The sequence below is a fragment of the Acanthochromis polyacanthus genome, chromosome 10 (genome assembly GCF_021347895.1).
Source record: "Acanthochromis polyacanthus isolate Apoly-LR-REF ecotype Palm Island chromosome 10, KAUST_Apoly_ChrSc, whole genome shotgun sequence".
In the NCBI taxonomy this organism is placed as follows: Eukaryota; Metazoa; Chordata; class Actinopteri; family Pomacentridae; genus Acanthochromis; species Acanthochromis polyacanthus.
In genome coordinates, this window is record NC_067122.1 from 22,708,396 (window position 1) to 22,729,864 (window position 21,469).

General features: G+C 40.5%; 1 protein-coding gene across 1 annotated transcript; it reads left to right on the plus strand.

Moving 5' to 3' along the window:
* Positions 1–6,626: 6,626 nt before the first annotated feature.
* LOC110966911 (BTB/POZ domain-containing protein KCTD16-like) lies at positions 6,627–19,656 on the plus strand. Its single transcript, XM_022216412.2, has 2 exons — positions 6,627–8,888; positions 18,401–19,656. The coding sequence occupies exons 1-2, from the start codon at positions 8,066–8,068 to the stop codon at positions 18,850–18,852; spliced, it is 1,275 nt and encodes a 424-aa protein (XP_022072104.1). The 5' UTR covers positions 6,627–8,065; the 3' UTR covers positions 18,853–19,656.
* Positions 19,657–21,469: the final 1,813 nt, after the last annotated feature.

The window sequence follows — 21,469 nt, forward strand, 5'->3', positions numbered from 1 at the left end:
TCACTGAGATTTCTACCCCAACATCAGCCCTGATGTGTAATAAATCTGCACTCCTTTAAGGAATTTAACCCTTTGAATGGCAGTGAGTTTACTTTATGTCAGTACCGTTTTTATGAAGAAAAACTAAATGTAAAAAATTAAATGACTTGTTTTACATAGAATAAGTTTTATTGTTATTATTATTATTTATACTACTACTACTACTACTACTAATAATAATAATAATAATAATAATAATACAATGATGAATAATGCATTTTAATCAATGTCTGTGATTAGAAACTGCATTGATTCAGATGCATTATTATCAATGATAAATATAAATATTATTTTACACAGACAAAGTGGAAAATGTTTTGCTATTATTATTATTATTATTATTAATAATAATAATAATAATAATAATGAAACAATGAGTAATGCACCTCAATCAATGTCAGTGATTAGCAACTGCATTGACTAAAATGCATTATTATTTTTTGCACCATGTACTGTTGTCACAACAACAACAACAACAACAGCAACACACACACACGCACACACACATTTGGGATCTTAAGGACAGAAATGTTTATGATAAAAACAATTCCCAGATAGTCTTCCATTTTATTACTATTTTCACTTTCACTGAGGTACATCATTGACCCAACAACAGTCCTGATCATAACCAGAAAAAAATAAATAATTTTGAGAATTTAACCTCTTTAACTGTTTTATTACATGATGTCAATGATGTCAAAAAGAAAATATTTACAAAATTAAGCATTTTCATTCTTACATGTGGATTTTTAAAATACCACTATCAAGGGTAATTAGCAATTAGGTAATTAGCAACAAAATACACAAAAAACTAAAAAAAATAATTATTTACATCAAATAAGTGGTACATTTTTTGTTAGTTTTTTGGTGATCTTATATTTACCTCCGCCAAGGAGGTTATGTGACACCCGGCGTTTGTGTGTCCGTCTGTCTGTCCGTCCGTCTGTCCGTCCGTCCGTCCGTCCGTCCGTCCGTCTGTCTGTTAGCAAGATAACTCAAAAACAGCTGGGCAGATTCACATGAAATTTTCAGGGGATGTAGACTATGGTAAGAGGAAGAGCTGATTTAAATTTGGTGGCAATCCGGAAAGGATCCTGGATCATTTTGAATTTTTTATTAGTATTGTAGCAGCCGCGGGGGCTGCTGTGACTGTGTTCCGGGTAGGGGGGCAGCTAGGCATCATGGGGGAATTATGTGTTCTTTGGGAATTGTTTTACAGGGTTGTTTGTTTGTTCCAGACGTTCTTTAATTACTGGTTGCATTTAGTTAGTTCAGTTCTGTGTTCTGAGTTCGTTTGTGTGTTTGTTGTTTTCATGTGTACCGTAGCTCAGAGAGGTTACGGGAGGAGTCACGTTGGCCTGCGAGCCGGTACGTTGTGAGTTCTGAAGTGCTTATTGTGGTAGAGACAATAAAGTATGGTGTGCTAACTGTAAGATCCTTCGTCATTCCTGCCTTAAGTCGCCGCTCAGTGCTAAAGTATGTTTTAGGATGTGGTCCAAAATATGACAAACACATCTTAGGTTAGTATATCGTCCAACAAATTGGAGTAAGGTGTCCAGATAGCTCAACTGGTGAAGAAGGTGATTCGTAAACACAACTGTGTCAGAGACGCAGGTTTGATTCCAGCTCATGATCCTTTACTGCATGGGTCCTGTTTTCCTCTCTATCCTTGGCGGAGGTCTGCACTCTCTGAGTGCTTTTCTAGTAATAATTAGCAACCACGTTGATTGTCATGCAGTATTATTTTTGTGCAACATTAAAATAAATAAATAAATAAACAAATAAAAATAAGCAACACTCACATTTATGATCTTAAGGATGAACATGTCCTTGTTCAGAAAACATTCCATAAAAATGTTATGTATTATTATAGTTTTTCAGTATTTTCTTCCATACATCAGTCACAATCTTAACTACTAGACATTAATTCCTTATCAGGATTTTAACTCTTTAAATACCAGTGTGTTTACATGATGTCATTGTTTTTCTTGCTTAAAAAGAAATTATTTTTTATATGGTAAGTGGACTGCTTTTCACAGTGACTAGTAACAACATTGTTTCTGATATTTTTTATGCAGTCTCAAATTTAAAAAACAAACAAAAAAAACAAAAAAACAAAAAACAACTCTCACTTAAACCTCAAGGCCAAAAAACTCCCAGTAAAAATGAAATGATATAAACTACATAGCAAAGATGGCAACAAAATAACTTGTATGTTTACTTTTTCTTCGTAATCTTTAATGTGCTATCTAACTATGGCAGAAGTGTCGCAATCCAGGGAACAGGTTCTTTATAGCAATGGACAAACGTTGTGTCAGCATCTGTCTCCTCTTACATTGTTCATGCAGAGTGTCGTTCTGCTGTCTTGCAGCTGTTAAAGGACATTAGACAAACTGACATCAGCGGCAGAGGACGGGGGGAGAAATGATGAATAGACAGTGCAATCTAAAAATAATATATTGGTGAAAAAAAAACAAGCCAAAAAAGTCTCAAGTAATGATGACATCTAATGAAATTATGTCAACCACAAAATTAGCTTTTCCTTTCCAATCAAAGGTAGCATTTATTATCCGTGTTAAGTGTTTGAGATTATCCAGGCATGTAAAGATAGAATGATAGAATTTGTTTTAAATCAACTAACAAAGAAATGTTGGTTTAAATTACATACACACGTGGACAAAATTGTTGGTACCCCTCAGTTAAAGAAGGAAAAACCCACAATTCTCACTGAAATCACTTGAAACTCACAAAAGTAACAATAAATAAAAATTTATTGAAAATTAAATAATCAAAATCAGCCATCACTTTTGTTGATTAACATAATTATTTAAAAAAACAAACTAATGAAATAGGGCTGGACAAAAATGATGGTACCCATAACTTAATATTTTGTTGCACAACCTTTTGAGGCAATCACTGCAATTAAACGATTTCTGTATTTGTCAATGAGCGTTCTGCAGCTGTCAACAGGTATTTTGGCCCACTCCTCATGAGCAAACAGCTCCAGTTGTCTCAGGTTTGATGGGTGTCTTCTCCAAATGGCATGTTTCAGCTCCTTCCACATATGTTCAATGGGATTCAGATCTGGGCTCATAGAAGGCCACTTTAGAATAGTCCAACGCTTTTCTCTCAGCCATTCTTGGGTGTTTTTGGCTGTGTGTTTTGGATCGTTGTCCTGTTGGAAGACCCATGACCTGCGACTGAGACCAAGCTTTCTGACACTAGGCAGCACATTTCTCTCCAGAATGCCTTGATAGTCTTCAGATTTCATCGTACCTTGCACACTTTCAAGACACCCTGTGCCAGATGCAGCAAAGCAGCCTTCACCTTTAATTTCTTTGGAGGTTGCTCTGGGCTCTTTGGATACAATTCGAACGATCCGTCTCTTCAATTTGTCATCAATTTTCCTCTTGCGGCCACGTCCAGGGAGGTTGGCTACTGTCCCGTGGGTCTTGAACTTCTGAATAATATGAGCCACTGTTGTCACAGGAACTTCAAGCTGTTTAGAGATGGTCTTATAGCCTTTACCTTTAAGATGTTTGTCTATAATTTTTTTTCGGATGTCCTGGGACAATTCTCTCCTTCGCTTTCTGTTGTCCATGTTCAGTGTGGTACACACCTTTTCACCAAACAGCAGGGTGACTACTTGTCTCCCTTTAAATAGGCAGACTGACTGATTATGAGTTTGGAAACACCTGTGATGTCAATTAAATGACACACCTGAGTTAATCATGTCACTCTGGTCAAATAGTTTTCAATCTTTTATAGAGGTACCATCATTTTTGTCCAGGCCTGTTTCATTAGTTTGTTTTTTTAAATAATTATGTTAATCAACAATTCAAAAGTAATGGCTGTTTTTGATTATTTAATTTTCAATAAATTTTTATTTATTGTTACTTTTGTGAGTTTCAAGTGATTTCAGTGAGAATTGTGGGTTTTTCCTTCTTTAACTGAGGGGTACCAACAATTTTGTCCACGTGTGTATAAAAAGAAATGAAGCTGATGCCCTTCCTAACATCACTGTCAAGTCAGCCCATCAAAACAATGTCTGCAAATGCTTTTTCATGGTAAATATTCTTTGTTGTATCTTGCAACCATGCATTTGATTGAGTTGTGGGAATAGTTCTGTAGATTTACCTTTAAGAAGTCACAATATTATTATAATCCGTAGGCTGGACAGTGGAAACTAATTTGGCTTTTAGCTTCTATTAGAATATAGATCAGCAAATAAAGATCCCTTTACATAAAATTATAAGCTCTGAAGCATTGCCAGGGACAAAACGTCATTATTGTGATGTTGCAGTAAAGAAAGGGATAATGGGGTTAGCATACAGATATTTTATTATACATATTATTCTGTTTCTGGTCATTTTTAGGAGTAAACGTGGCTGCAAGAACATTTGAAGTCACAGTGCTTATTCTTATGCAGACTCAGGCATGATGCAACACCAGACTTGATTGGTGTGTTGGTGTAAACAACATGCAATAACATGCATTGCAACTCACTGCAATATCAGTTTACAATGAATGTTCTTGTAGAACCCAAGCTTCCTCCTGGTATTTAACGTAAATCATTCTAAACTTGTGTAAACTGCTAATCCATGACCTAAAATAAGTTATATCTGACATTAGATTGGGCAAAGTGTTTGAGATTTCAATGCTGATCAGTTACACTTAAAATGGTTCTGTAAGTAGGTTAATGACAGTACCAGGGACACAGTGAGCACACAAAACATAATTATTGCTGCATATGACAATAAAAAAAATCTTTTAATCCTATGAATCAATAACCAATATTTTGAGATACAACTGTTTGTCTGCTTGGTGCACTCAAGATCATGTTCAATGCCAATGTCACAAAAAGACCTCCATCAATAAACAATGAATTAAAACTGGAAAATTATTAACAGAAAGGCTGCAATTAACGGGTGGCTTTCACCTTAAAAACAGGAAGAGAAGTAGCCTAAAAGCTTATTCTTAAAAGTAGTTAAAAGTGGAGAAAAAAAGGTCTTTGTTCAAGGACAACAATGTAGAAGTGACTTAATTTACATGAAAAACTACAGCAATCTCACTTTTTCAGCAGACCACTGCAAAATACATTTTGTCTCACAAAACATGGCAGTTCGCACTTGTGCCTCTTTTATCTGGAAACATGAGTGGATGAAAAGTGAGTGGGAGAAGAGGAAACAGGGGAAGGCAGGCTGTATGTGTATAGGGAAAATAACTGCAGGGAGGTTTGGACTGGTATTATTTTTCACTTTCAAGGCTGCTCAACGGTAAATTACATTCAGTTACAGACTTCCACACCACAAGAGCAGTGTAGGCCAGAACTTCTTGTCAGTTGGTTGAGATTTCAAAATTAATTCAAAGCCATTTCCTGTTTAAAAGATTCATAGTTTGTTCATGTAGTGTACGCTGACCTGCCTCAGAATATTTTAATATCTTTACCAAAGTCACACTGTGGATTATAATGCAAGAGGCAGCAAAAGCCGCAGTCGACAATTTAATGTTACACATACATTTCTTACTTCACGCTCAGCTGGGAGCTATATTGTCTTACATTATTCATGCTGAAGTTGCATGAAATTCAACCCCTTCCAAATGATAGAATCTAACCTGGGAGTTGTGCATGAACAGGAAATAAAGTGAAGACAGGACGCAGGGAAATTGACTCTAATGGGAGGATGAGTGACATGAATAAGAAATAAGTTTACAGAGAGTCAATGCAAAACAAATAACTTCCAGAGAATAAGCTCCAAGTCTTACTGCTGTTCAATTCCAACGCCACACATTCATCTGTGAGGTAAAAACAACAGCCATGCAAACTACGTGTCACGGTGTTACACTTTCTCCACGAAGGTGTCAATGTTAAGGTCACACAATCCACAAAACATTATATCATTTACAACGTAAGCAGCAAAAGCCTCACATCACAGAAAAAGAGATCAGTATGCTCACTGTAGCTCTAAATCCCCACTGTTTGAATCCCACTCAGTCCCCTGCGGCTGCTTAGCAACCCCTCTCCAGCACAATATACTCTGAATTAACAGGGTAAAGCGTGACCGCTGCCTCTTCAAAACCACGAGTCAAGGGTGCTCTCCCATCATCAACGCCTTCTCTCAGCACTGCAGCAATAAAAGCTTCTGATTTATTACAGCACGGCTTCAAAAAACACACACAAACAAGCTGAAAAGCAAACAAAACAGTCTGAAACACGGACAGGTGGTATCCATGCAGAGGGGACCTGATACTTCTGCACATGCCAAACAAACACGGTCTATGAGTATAAAGCAGCCTCTCAGATTCAGCAGACCATGAACATTTCAACGCTTGATTTGATTTGGAGCCCACAGTCATCCCCTGTTGGTCACCTATAGCTTGTGACCTACATAAAGCTGCACATACAGATGATGACATGCACTGTCAGTCCTTAAATTTCAGCCATCTCACTTCATCCAAACTGGATTTTCCGCCCTACACTACTTTGCTGTAGTCTATACTGATGACTCTGTGACAAATTCACAGTGCAGCCCTGAGCAATAATACACAAGTCCCAAAGCCCTGCCCCCTCTGCCACTATAATCCAGAATAAAATGACTCAGTGATGACGATCCGTGAGTTTTTCCGCCATAAAATTGCACTCATTTTGCTGCATTACATTCAATTAGCACAGAACAAATAGGAGTTATTAACAAATGCATTGTTTAGTGATATAGCTCTACATCAGAGTGGATGGAGCACTGAGCAGCAGTGATTTGAGCCGAGATCTGTCCGCGGTGCTGAAACAAGAATCCAGTCTGTCAAATCGATGATGAACAGATCAGTTTTCAGGTCCAGTCAGATTGTTCTGTGTGAAAGAAGTGACACCGGTGCCAGAAGGCTCACATGCAAGAGTGCTATTTTTTTGTTGTTTGTTTAGTTTATTGATTTCTTTTTCAGTGTGATGTTGGATAGAAATACGGGAGTTAAGAGTGGGATCTCAGACCACCAGCTCTCCCGCTCTAGTTGTCACAGTCGATGAGTTTTTACAGCAAGACACTGGCACCTAACCCATCACCAGTCTCTCGGGATAAGCGCGTCAGCTAAAAGCGTTAAATGTAAATGCGAAAGCCTCAGTGAAGACTCAGAAGAAGGGATTAAAATCCGCCACGCTGGGATGTTAAAACTGCATTAGACCTGAATCCTCATCGCCAGCTGCACATCGCCCGTGGCCGGATCAGAATTTCATGAAAAACTGCACAGATGCACCCTCCTCCTCCCCAACCCCATCAGTCCTCTTTATGTCGATCGGCTGAAATTGTCATTTTCCTTTAAGATGATGTAAGACATTAGCCTACTTCACGGGACGATTTTTCTTCTCTCTCTCTCTCTCTCTCTTGCACAGCTTGGAGCAACATTATCTCAAACCTTCTGCCGATCCAGCCGTTTCCGCACTCAGCAGTTTGGAGAGATGGATGCGCACAGGAGGACCGCTTCCATCCTCCTCTCTGAGAGCCGCCTCGGAGCATGTTTCAGCATCCCAGCAGTCGGGAGCGACGCTCAGTAGCGGGATGATGAGATGCTGGCACATTTTTTAGTTTATCTCGGACTTCTGTGGCTGAACTAGGAGCCGGGCGCAACGGGGTGAATCTTCCCACAGAAAACTTGTGTAGAAATGCTTTTACTTTGTTTAATGGTGGACGGGATTTCAAAGTGAAGTGAGGATTTTATTTCTTTGAAGTCCCACTGACGACCCATCGCAGTGATGTGTGTAACATAATGCTGGTTATGATAATCGATTCCGTGCAAAAAAGGATGCACCGTGGCCAGGCACATTTACGCATGGGGTTAAAGGATATACTGTAGACGCACCTTGGGATTTGTTTTGTCATGAGACACTGGATGGGAGGACTGCAGCTTGAATCAAGCCTGTGCTTTGGGTCTGAGTGCATCAGCACCATGCAGCTACACCCCACACCCTGAACTTCTTTGCGCTCCGTGATCGAGACTCGGATTTCATCCAAGATCTGAAGAAAAAATAAAAACGATGGCATTGAGCGAAAACTGCAAAACGCAACCTGCAAAAGAACAAGGCTCAGTACAAAACCCTCCATCGGATGTTCTTGAGCTAAACGTGGGTGGGCAGGTGTATTACACTCGTCTTGCCACCTTGACAAGCTTCCCAAATTCCTTACTTGGGAAGCTGTTCTCTAACAAGAAGGGGTCTTCGAATGACTTGTCCCGGGACTTCAGAGGACGCTATTTTATTGACAGAGATGGCTTTCTGTTTCGGTATGTATTGGATTACCTTAGAGACAAGCAAGTTGTCCTCCCTGATCACTTTCCCGAGAGGGGAAGGTTGAAAAGAGAGGCGGAATACTTCCAGCTGCCAGATTTGGCCAAACTTTTGTCCTCCGAGGAGTCAAAACTCTTCCCAGACGACTTGTACTACAGTGATTTCGACGACGTATCTCAAGGCAGCGACCAGAGGTTTTATCCCTCTCACTCCTTTGACAGGGGTTACGGCTACATCACGGTCGCTTTCAAAGGCGTTTGCGCCGCGAGAGGCAGAGAAAGTCAAACTGATTCCAAGGCCAAAAAGTTACCTAGAATCTTCATCAGCAGCAGAATTAGTTTGGCGAAGGAGGTTTTTGGAGACGCCCTGAATGAGAACAGGGACATGGACAGACCATCGGACCGGTACACTTGCAGGTTTTACCTCAAGTTCAGGCACCTGGAGAGAGCTTTTGACATGCTGTCAGAGAGCGGCTTTCACATTGTAGCCTGCAACTCGTCCCTGACTGCGTCCTCCATCGGTCATTACGCGGATGACAGGGTCTGGTCCAATTACGCACAGTACATCTTCTACCGTGAGTGAAGATTTGTTCCTACTCTGCTTTCTTAGAAGTGATGTGAGATGAACTGGAAGCTTCATGAGCTCCAGGAGTAACAATAATGCAAGCAATAGCTAAATAAAACACAAACAGCAACAAATTTAAACTAAAAAACTAACGAAAAAGAGAAAAAAGAACCAAGTGCCCCTCCTTTTTACCTTAGGGGCTCATCATATCAGTGATACCAAATAGTACAATGTCCATCACAACTTCTTGTTTTATTAAACGACAAAAGTTCATACCCCCCCCCCAAAAAAAAAAAAAAGAAAAAGAAAAAAGAAAAAAAACATCTAATTTGCTACCATAAATATACAAATGATGCGTAAAAACAGCGTATGTTTGCTGAAACCACCAGGAGGCATGGTCGGGTTGCAGCATTATCCTTCCTAAATCTTTGCATCCCTTGCAGTGGCTGACTCCAAACTTGTGCTTTGGGTCCCAGATAAGAGGCAAACTTGCCTACGGGCCTCAGGGGAGTTGAGTCACAATGCTGCTACGCTTCAAGTACACATGCGTCATGCGTAAACACGGCTTAGTGCTCAGATTCTGCCAGCCGCTGGGTTATGAATAATATAGCACCAGTGGGCAGCAAAAAGAAGAAAAAACACACATGAATGCTGCTGCTGTGCTGTCTGTAATCAGCTTTGCTTCTTACTCGGAGACAAAAGTTGGTTCGTCAGAAAATGACTTAATTAGCTGCAAATACGGCTCATTCCTTTACAGAGGGAGGAGCTGGGCCATATGGCCAATTAAAAAGCACTTTGTTCATTATTCTAAATGGCTCCCTTTAGAGGAGCGGAAGAAAACGCAGTTGGTGGGTCAAGGTTGGAGGTGCAGGAGGCTGGACTGAGGAGGACTTGACATATGGTTTGCTAATGATTCACCAATAGTGCTAATGCAGGCTAATTATTACAGAGGGGTCTGCCTTGACCTGAAATAACATCCAGCTACACATTCCAGTGTCACTCAAGGTTCTGGAGCAGAGCATATGGTGTAGGTGTTCACCCCCTTCCCCATTAACAGACACTGCCCCAGGACTAAGTCATGGGACAGCATGAGGAGGAGGATGGGAAGGCGGGAAGAGACTCGAGGAAGAAACTGCAGCATGAAAGGGAAGAGGCTGCAGAGTGACTAAGAAGAGCACAGAGAGGAGAGGAAAAGAGAGAAGGGGGAGTTTAAGGAAGCAAGCTGAAGGGAAGAGAAGGAAAAGGGGAGGCAAGCAGATGGAGGAGAGAGCGTCTGAGCAGGAGGGATGAGGGAGTAAAAGTTGCATGAGACCTGGCCATGGGGAGAAAGAACTGAGGCAGAAAGAAGCGAGAGGGAGCCGGCGCAAAAATAGATTAAAGTGAGGATCAGACAGGAAAGTTCATTGAGTCCGAGGCAGCGGAGAGGAGAGAGAGCGAGTGAGAGAAAAAAAAATTTTTGGGTGGAAAGACATGGAAGCAGAGGGAGAGACTGGGTTTTCATTAGACACAGAGCAGACAAGGTGAGGGTGAAAGGAAAACACACATACATCGCAAGCATAAGCAGACAGAGGCCTAGTCAGGATGATGGATAGACACATCAAAGGTAGATAGGCGTGAGAGGCCTTTGCTTCACAGCAGCACAGCGGCCCACATCCACTTTCAAAACTAATACTGTAACCTGACTCTGAATGTGGGACAATGGCTGGCCTTGGGCAGGTAGTCCTGAACTAAGGATGCATGTAGACAAGTGCAGCTTTGGAGGGGGGGGACATGAAACAGATGTGCTTTACGGTTGTTTGTTGCTTTCAGGGAAACATTGCACTGTGTTTTTTTTCCCAATCCCCATCCAACCACAGGCTCATACGGATAATGGCAGGAGGGAGGCTGCATTTGTTGAGAGTGCAAAAAGAGCAATCCACTGCAGTACACAAACTCGGAGACTTCCTCCCAGCCTGTCAGTTCCTTGAGCATCATCCACGTTGCTCTCCGTTATTTTCTACACCTCCCTTGACTGTCAGCGTCTCCTGTTTCCAAAATGCCCACAGCAGAGATTGATCATGTTTCCTTCATGGATTCATCTGCGTTAGCATCATGTTAACACACTGTACTCTCAGTAGAAGATTTGCTGTTGGTTCCTCTGCAGACGAAAACAAATGATAGTTGCAGAAAAAGGTCATTCCCCTCAGAAGGCCACAGTGTCCGAGCATTCATCATGAACAAGAGCTTTAATGGCCATGATGAATTATTCACATTTAATCAAGTGCGACTTGTTCACCTCTTGAGTAAACAACTGAATAAGAGAGAAATACATCAGTACAGACAACAAGCACATATTAGAGGAAACAGGACTGAGATTAGTTCAGTCGGTCCAGTTTAGGGCCTGTAGCTCGCTGCTGTATGAAACATGGGGAAGGTTTGATGTGGACTGATGGGCAGCTCTATGTTCTCTGGATCACCTTGTTCAATGCTGATCCCAGTCTATTTAGGTTTTTGTTTTTCTAAAATACATGTTTCTGCTTTTTGTCTTGCATTATATAAAATATTGATAAGACATTACTGGAAAAAAAGAAGGAAAATCCAGAACATCAGGAGACAGTGCTGGAATTTGAACAACCAACCTTCTAAACAGTAGCCCTAACTGTTGAGGCAGCACTGCTAAAATTATTGGGATAAAAAGCAAAACATTTGAAATTGGAAGTCCAATTGTTAGTGTGAGATTCTAAAGTCCAGCGTATTAGATAAAATGTCAATAATATGAAATGGTCGATAAATAAGACTTACTAGTAAAAATAAAAGGAAAAATATCAAAATGATGACTTACTATGTAAAAATAGTAAGAAATAAGGCCAAAATATGACCTACCATGTTGAGATTAGTATAAAAAGTCAAAATTCTGATTTACTAAGTGGAAATTATTAGACTAATAACACAATTATGACTTACTATCTAAAACTGTCAGAAATAAAGTCAAATTTATGACTGACAATGACAACAATTTAAGAAAAAAGTAAAAAAAAAAACTTTAAAAAGTCTAAATTATAGCTCATTATGTCAAAATCAGAAGACAAAAGATTACATTATTGCAGCGGAGTATGTCAAAAAAATGCTGAAAAAAAATTCAACTTCCCATGTAAAAACAATATCATTTTCTATGACAAAATTCTAAGAAAAAGGTCAAAATGGTTGAATAGAGAGTAGAAATGATTAGATAACAGAATTTAGAATTATGACTTCCTGTGTCAAAATTGTTCTTTAAAATATGAACCTAAATGTGTGATAATAGCTAAATTCTACACTGTACAGATGGAGAATTTTGACTTGATGTGTGAAAATCTTTACTCTAATGAGCCCATTTTAATTGTAATATCACAAAGTTTTAATGTAAAACAAGCACAGACAGCATTTTTAAGTGAATGATTTGACCCGCAGAAATGCAGGTTGTTTGGTTTTCTGATGAGCAGTGACAACATCATTGCTGTAGTGATTAAGGACTCTAACCTCCCAGCCGGTGTTTGGTACCCGGCTCCTTATTACCAATTATCTCTGGGGAAAGAGGAGAGTGTCGGCTAATTAAAAAGCAATCTGTGATCCCAAAATATTTCCTCGTCTCTAGCCATCCACTGTGAGATGATTTGCAAACTAATTTAAAGACGGCTTGAAACTATGAATCATATGGTACAACTTCAACTCAATTCATAGATGAAAACTGGCTGTCATCTTGGAACAAAATCATAACCCACTTCGACTTTCCTGCTTCCACATCACAGCGGCAGAGCAAATTACCATCGAACGCTGGAGCTGCCGACATCAGAAACACTTTCACCTTTTCCCACTCTGAATGAGCCGGTGTCAAGTCAAAATGGGAGACGTGTACAGTAAAGATGGAGAATGATTATAGTTGCCAGGTGTGCTCTGTTAATATGACTGTGCAGTCTTCATTTGGGCTGGAAATGAGATGATGTGTGGCTATAATGGCTCCTGAACAATGGCCACAAAGCGGCAGGGAGAGACGGGGGAAAGTAATCAATTGCTTGGGTGTAATGGAGGCAGAGATTGGGCCGTCCCTGAGCTCCCACAGAGCCTGGTTGGAGTCTGGATGGATTGGCAATGCCTACAAGAGATGAATGGTGTTCCCATGAATAACTCATACAGGCTTTAAAGATCACCTGGGCAGAAAAATGGTCAGAAGTAAGGCGAAGTGTATGTGCTTGAGCCATTTTTTCCCCCTCGTTCCAACGGCCGCAGAAACTTGTGCACTAAATCAGTTCAAGTAGACAATCTGCTCCACCTTGGGAGTGAATTTGAGTTTATTGAAAAGCTGCTAATGCAAAAGGAAAAATGTAGTTTTTGAAAGCAATCATATATTTTTTTGAAAGCAGCATGACCCGGCCACTGCTACATGTTCTCAAAATGTTACTACTACAAGCTTTTGTATTGATTTCCAGGCAGCCATTGGTTTCATTTTATTTCATGACAGAAAAAAGACTAACTTTCAGAATGTTTCTTAAAATAGATGTCATATTCAACATTTGTCATCTCTTTTTGTAGTTGGTTGCATGTTTAGTTAATGGTTAAGACTAATAATTACTATCTCATCCTACATGTGAGCCTGCTTTTTAAATTTCAGGGTTTAATTTTCCAGCAATATGCAGGACTTACAAATTATGATGAATTTTTGACAAAAACATACAACTGAAAATGGAATTTGATCAATTATCCATCTGAAGCAACTATATTTAAACAGAATCATATGTCATAAAATATATCAAAACAAAATATAATTAAATCCTACTATATGTTCCTTTTAAAAGTGTGAGTGTGAGATTCAAAAGTCAAAGATTTTTAGATAAATAGTCAAAGTTATCAAACATTAACTAAAAGCTATGTGATGAATAGTCGAAATTATGACAGATTTTAAAGAAAAATGTCAAAGTGTGACTTATTATGTACAAATTCTAAAAAATAAAGTCAAGATATGACCTATGTTCAGATTAGAACAAAAAGTCAAAATAATGGAAAAAAAAAATCACAATTATGACTTATTACCTAAAAATTATAGATATAAGATCAGAATTCATGACTGAAAATGTCAATAAATTTTAGAAAAAGAAGAAAAATTCTGACTATGTCTATCATGTCAAAAAACATACATAGAACAACAGAATTTTTTTAAAGTGATTTACTCTGTGAAAGATACTGGGAAAATGTCCAAATTATGACTAATTATATACGTATATAAAAAAAATATTTCCAGGCCATTGGCTTCACTTAAATTCACTACAGAAAAAAGATTAACTTTGAGGAAGTTACTTAAAATGCTACAATTAACATTTTAGCCGCCTTTCTTTCATCAGAGTTGACTACAAGCTTAGTTATTAGCTACGTTTATCATTTTCTGTAGTTACTAACTCACACTACATGTCTCACACTGTCTGCTTATTAAGTTCTGGGGTTTCATTTTCCAAAATCTGCATGACTGCAGCTCACAAATGATAATGTTTTTTTTTAAAAACAAAAACAACTTTATTGAAAAAATAGAGCCTGCAGGTTAAAAAAAATAGAAACTAAAACAATTAAATCCTTGTATGTTCCTTAAAAAATAAAACAAAACAATAAAAGAAAAAGATAAACATAGGTCCTAGTTGATGAAACTGTTCAGCCGTCTTTTAAACTCCGCCAATTATTTCTGCCCCTGATTCTAGACAGTGAAGCTGCTGGAAAACAGGTAGAACAGCTCTCCTTCCATCTGACACCTTAATGATCCCTCCAGAGACATTTAATACCTACTTGAATGTGAAACTCTTCACATTATGGGCAGGGCTGAGTGTGTTCTGAGGGGGGATCCCCTGTGTTGGCATGCAGGATGAGACCTTTGTAAATTACTGTTCTGTAGGTGAATTGATGAAGTTTGTCTGTGAGAATTCAAAGAGGATCTGATGCTCTGGATTACACGCACTTTTCTAGCCGTCACTTTTTGAGCAAAACCAACCTGACAGGGCGAGGGACCAGAGTTGCCACTTTTCTTTCCTCAGGTCTCTCGAGGCATCATTTAGGCGATGACAAGATCTCTGCAATACTTGGGACATCCTCACGCTGCCTCATCAGAGGAAGGGTGTGGCTCTGGGTCAGGGGACGGGCCCACAGGGAGAGGCTGATATAGACGTTTCAATGTGCCTGCGTTGCTTGTTCATCTCCCTGTCAGGGAGACACTCAGCAGACAGCCACCCTCTGACTCTGGAGGACGCGACACCCGCTTGTCATTAACAATCAGCCAGTGGAGCTGTCACTTTCCTTGTGGAGAGCAGATAATGTGGGGCAGTGCAGTCCATAAGACATGCTCTGTGTCCTTGAATTAGGTCATGTAACGCTTGTTGGGAGTCCATGAGCTACCCTGACTTATTTGTCACCAGCTCCTTCTAATCACTGCTGCTGATTTTCTGGAGAGGAGGCCGGCCGGCTGGAGGTAATTAATATTGGCAAATTCAAATGTATGCAGATATTAGAGACACTATTATACCTGGCGGAGCTTGGCTGTGGCCGGACACAAACTGCTGAAGTGATACTTTTGCAGCAAATAAGACTAGATTGGTGAAATGGATTTGCCTCGCTCTGTAAGGACGGTCACTGCCTTTGCAAGACAAGCCTTTTTTTGCTGCTGCAAGGACACACTGGCCTAATTTGGGAGCTAACATGCATGTAAACTACAGTCCTCCTGAGGCAGTGAGAGAATAAAAAAAATATTAGTGTAACCGGATACGGGAGCTGGAGAATGTAAGAGTGTGTCTGCACACATATGAGCTTCACCGGCTGACTTGGAGCATATTGAACCTGCTAAACCAAATTGCTCTCCATGCATAAAGCTCTTTTCCACCAAACCATATTCTTGCCCGGAAAATGTTGTTGTAGCAGAGCCATGCAGCAGCTGAAGCACTTCAACATAATTCATACAGCTCAGTCTCGCAGGGTTTTGCTGTGTTTGGGCAAACAGCAGACAGTAATGAAAGTGAACAGAGCAGACATGTTTGTTTTCAGGAATTCACAAGTTAAGTGTTTTTGCTCTGAGTCAGGCTGCTTGAATGTGAAAATGCTGCTTTTGTCTTCAAAACGTATTTTTATTCGTTCAGATTGAGGGCACAGTTCACTTGCCCTGCTGAGACTCAGATTTGTGAAGGAGACAGCTTTGGGTCATTCAAGTCTGACTTTGAAATAAACTGTGTTATGGCCTCCTGGTTATGTGCAGCAATAACATGAAATTGCCGAGTGATGAGTCTTTCTTGTTGCTCTATTTATTTCTTTGCCTCTCAACTGTGCAGAGCCTCTCTCAGATTACAGGACCGAATCTCCGTTAAAGCATCAGACACCTTTGATGAGTCAGTTTGGGAGCACAGATATTAAAAAATAATAATAATTAAAATAAAACAGCCGCTAATGTCTGGCAAGAAACCCACTGACATTTTGAATCCGAGTCTATCAGAGAACTCTGCCTTCGATCCAAATCATGTCCTACTTTCCTGCCATTTACAACCTTCAAAACTTGTTATTTTTATCTAAAATGCAGGCAGCTGAATCTCCATAAAGCCGAATTCTCCCAGGCATGAGGACAAACACCCCAGCTTTCATTAGAGGTGGAGAGGAGTTGGAGGATGCCCTGTGTGGCACGCTGGCATGCCTCTGTGCAGAACTCGACTCCCTCTCTTTGTGTTATTTATGAGAAGTGCAGACACAGCCCGAGTCCAGTCTGAGGACCGGCTCTAGTCTTTTAATGTGGTTGGAATATGATCTCTTAGACAGGCTGTATAGATCTGAGAAAAACACATTGCAATCAATGGCTTCCCTGAAAAGATACCAAAGTGTATCATGCCCACTCACTTGTTTAAATGTGCCTGAGAATGACTGTGTTTCCTGACAAGGCTCTTAGTCGCTTCCTGTCTCTGTCCTGAAGGCGACAGCGAGCCTTGACACATTTATACCATTTATATCCTACATGGCAACTTCCGTGCTCCATTAAGATGGACTGCTGTAGCAAACACCGTGAAAGCCCAGGTGCTTTTCAGCCTGTCAATGGCTTTAATGCAGTTCATTCTCCTACATGGCCTGAAATTTTTATGTTGCTATTATTGGGTGTTGGCCGGTTTCCTAAAACGGTTGCCCCTCTGGACTACAGCATCCATCCATTTAGAAACAATGCTCAGCCTCCTCCTCTTGATCCTCCTCGCTAAAGCGCCTGCATCCATTTCGTTGGTGCTGCTCGTCTGCGGGATTCAGCGAGATTCATTTTCTGCGGGGGGAAATTGGTGTGCTGATTGGCCTCTTTACTCATGGATTAGCCATTAAAAAGCTGTTAGCGACTCTCTCACTATCAGCTCAATGCAATCATCGCACCAGAGATAAGGTCATTATTACAGTCTGCGCAGAGAGGTTAAAATCCCCCTTGAACTCTGCTCAGTTTAAATTGGTGCATGCACTGGAAGGAGGCAATGGGCAAATTATTGCTCCCTCTGAGATATCACTGCTATTGAGTCTAAATCATCACAGTGGAGAAAAGCCATTAAGAGGTTTGTAGAGTCTGTGACCATGAGTTTATTTCTCATGCACTGTTGTTTACACACAGCAGCTCTCAATGCTGCACATTTCTACCTATTAGCAGATCTAAATGGGACCGCAGTTCAGTTATTTTTGGAAATGAAAGACAGCGTTTAGTGTCTTTACTCGATCGCTTCACAAGCCAGCGGGCAGCACTGTACAGTATCTCCAGTCCATAATTAGCTGTGTAGGAGGAAGTGAGATGAGACAAGGAGACGGTACAAGAGGAAAGACAAAGACTACTAAAACCTGCTCATCTCAACTTCATGACAGGAGATCGGGAAAGGTTCTGGAGGAATTCACTCCACTATCCACTACCCCAACTCCCTCGCCAAACCAGGATGTTCCATCTTTATCTGCTTTTTATATACCCAAAGGTATAAATCAGATCCCCCAATTTATTTGACTGAGTGATCTAAAAGCACAAAAATAATACACCACCTTCTTGGCAGCCAGGTTACGGTTCTAATAAGAAACTGCGACGGCAAACCAGATTGCTTTGGTGCCGAGACAAGCTTTGCCTTGGGAAATGGGAAAGGTCTTTCAGGGAGCTGTACTGAGCTGCACTGAGCTCTGGGGTTCTCCTTATCAGAGGAAGCAATGCGCACAGCCCACCAGCTCTTTGAAATTCACCAATTAAATGTCAGACCCAATAACTTGCATGTTCTTACATGCTTTACCCCACTAAATACCCGCACACACCCATGTGATATTCATTTGAAGATATCTGCATGACATTGAAACTGCTGTATAGGCATTTGTCAGCATTTGCTTCATCACTACAACTGCTTCTTTTGATTAGCGCTGGAATCTGTCTCTATAAAACTAGCTGGGACATTAGAGGTTTTCTGCATGGAGGCGGGCCTTGCTGCGACAGAGAATTTACTCCATGCGGTCAAAACAATTGACATTTGCATTTGTGGGTTGTTTTTCTTGTAGGTGGGCCTTCTCGGTGGTCGTCCTCTCACTGCGACTGCTGCTGCAAGAGCCACAAAAGTGAGCGCGAGGGAGAGAGCGGCACTTCCTTCAACGACCTCTCCACTTCCTGCTCCGAGACCCACTCGGAGGCCAGCTCCCCTCATGGGACGGTGATCTGTGGCCCCGTGAGCCGACAGTCCAAGATCCAGACGCTGGACCGGCCCATGCCCAAAGGACCGGTTCACATGCTGCAGCAGGCAGAGATGCGCCGCAAAACTGACATGCTCCGCGTGAGAACCTTCGGCGTCCGGGACCGAGAGGCCGCAAAGAGGAAAGGGAACAAGGAGAAGATGACTCCAGAGCAGGAGCTGGAGAAATGCATCCAGGACTTCCGGCGCATTAGGATTCCCGATCACTTTCCAGAGAGGAAGTACATGTGGCAATCGGAGCTTCTGAGAAAGTACCGTCTCTAAATACGAAGAAGAAGAGACACAAAAGGACGAGAGACAGACGGTACTGCAGTATCAAGCCACCACCAAGGAAGAGTATTAAACTGCATAGGCAATACACTGCACCCTAAGACACACACTGTACTAGAATATAGAAAATAAGTATGGCCACTTTTCTGCCAGGATGACTAGTGAAGCACACACAGTAAAAGGCAGTGTGAGTCATTGACTTGTAAAGTGTATGCACAGTGTTGTGTGTCATATGCACATGTGTAAATCAGGTTACTCCTGTCGGGGCTTACGTCACACTCCCCCCGTTCTCGCCTCAGAGAACTCGAGACACGGGAAAAGGCTACAACATAACTAACAACAACATAGCAACCTCAGGGGCAACATCATTTCAGTTCATCGACCAATCACATACTGTACGTGCAATTGCCCACAATAGCTGTTTTTTAAACGGATGTACCCAGAAGGTACTGTGAGATAGCAAAGAATTATCACTATACTTCACTGATAACACGTATACTTATAGTACGCTTCGATAACGGCACTGCATGTCATTTCACCCTTAGCATACTTATGCAATATCAAACAAAGTTTTGACTCACCGTTTCGTGTGATGGGTAAAAATGATGCATCATGACTGAGACTGACGAGGAAAGCACTGCCTAGATCTGTTTGCCATTGTGAAACTTTTTGTCTAATGTTGTCATTATGTGTTGGATAGATGATGTTGTGTAGGTAGAGTATATAATGACAATGGATATTGATCTAATCCTTGATTGTAAGTGTGCAAAAAAAGTCAATAAATGGGTTAGAATTCTATGTAATCACAGTGGACCTTTTTGTGACATTTGGAATTCCTCTTTTTCAACTGTTTGGCAACCATAGTTAGGTACGAGAGAAATTTCAAGCTTTGTTCCGTTCAAGCTAGGTAGAAATTTCTAAGCTGAAAATTTCAAACTCCAACTAATAGCTTTCTTAGACTTCCCTTTATGCTAAAATTGGCAGGTCAGGTGATAAGAATTTCCAGTTTCTTGCAGCATCTGTGGCTTCAGATTGAGTCTTCAGAAGCTCATTTCACAAAATAAACTCTGACTATGGCTTAGATGACAGTCTTTTCTTAAAATAATATTTTTTAAGCTTTTTTGTCTTTACTATAAGGACAGCAGAAGGAAGACAAGACGGGAGGTGAGAAGAGTGAGGATGACAAGCACCAGTGGACCTGGACTGGAATCAGAAACCAGCCTGCTGCAGTGAGGGTTCGGCCTGGTCTGGGTGCTCGACCAGTCGATGTTGACTATTTTTAGTAGGAATAACTTGCTATTGGTTCTGGGTAAAATAAGACTTTTTTTCAAATGAAATCATCAGGTTTTAATTTAACAGCCTCTTTAGCGGGACAGTTTCTTTGTTGGTAAAGAAACTTTACAGCTGTGTAAAGGGGTGTTGCCCTGGAAACAGGATCTAGTTAACCCAAGAGCACGGTGCTTAATGTGTTAGGCTTAAAAAATGCCAATATGTCTTTTAAACTCACTTCAGAGCCCATTTAAGAACTGCTTAATACTGTAGATCAGCCTAAAATGTCTTTGTTAAACTACACCAAATGTAAACAAACAACATGGCTGACAGCAAGAAGGTCTTCTTATGGCAGACAGAATATTTACAACAGCACTGAGTAATAGTGCTCCATAATAGCTCTCCATTGCAACAGGCTTCCAACATTTACAAAAGATTCTGATGTTATTCTATTTATGTAATTAGTTCATTACTTACTTTGACTGAAGGACCGAGCTGCAAAGCATGAGGACTCAAAGGGGTTTAAATTTTCAGCCAAAAAATTTCAAAATGAAGCTGCACAAACCAAAAACACCAAATTTAGGCCCATAAAAGAAGCTAAATGAACACAGTAAACCATTTGCATCAAACAAACAAACTCTTAACAGACCTGAAAGCCGCTGAACTACAGAGGATGCACATACTGGCTGATCACACCGGTTACGAACAATAGGGGAAACCTGCAACACCTAAACCTAAAATAACAACATGGAGCATAAAATAGTACAATTGAGCTACTTTATCAAAAGAATAGTAACAGATAAACACAAAACATACCTAATTGTACAACACGAATCAAATGAATAAAGTAATATTGGAATCAAATAAACCTGCCCCCCCTTTGAAGTGGCAGCAGTTGGTGTGGTCTGATTAGCAGCTCTGGTATAAAAGCCTGCTGCTCCACTTCGACATCTTTTGCCAAAAGCCATCCAGATATCCACGGCTACTGAAGACCAGATATCCCAAAACAGGTAGAACAAAGATTAGTACAAGTTAAAACAATGCTCAACATACAGAAATTAAATATGTTCACTGCAAACAGAACATAAGTACTTCTAAAAGACTAAATTGTGAGTGTGTTGTTGTTTATGTGTTTTTGTATGTACAATATGTGTTTCAACCTAAAGCTGGTACTGAGTTTACCAATATTCATGGTTGGGATGGCTGTAAGTGCAGCCATCACACTGTGCTTTTAGGCATTATAAGTGATTATATCACCTTAAACGTGTCATTCATGGACTATTTTCATTCATTTTCAGTTACTTTGGGCTCTCAGTGAAGTAGCTGTGTATAACAGCAGCCT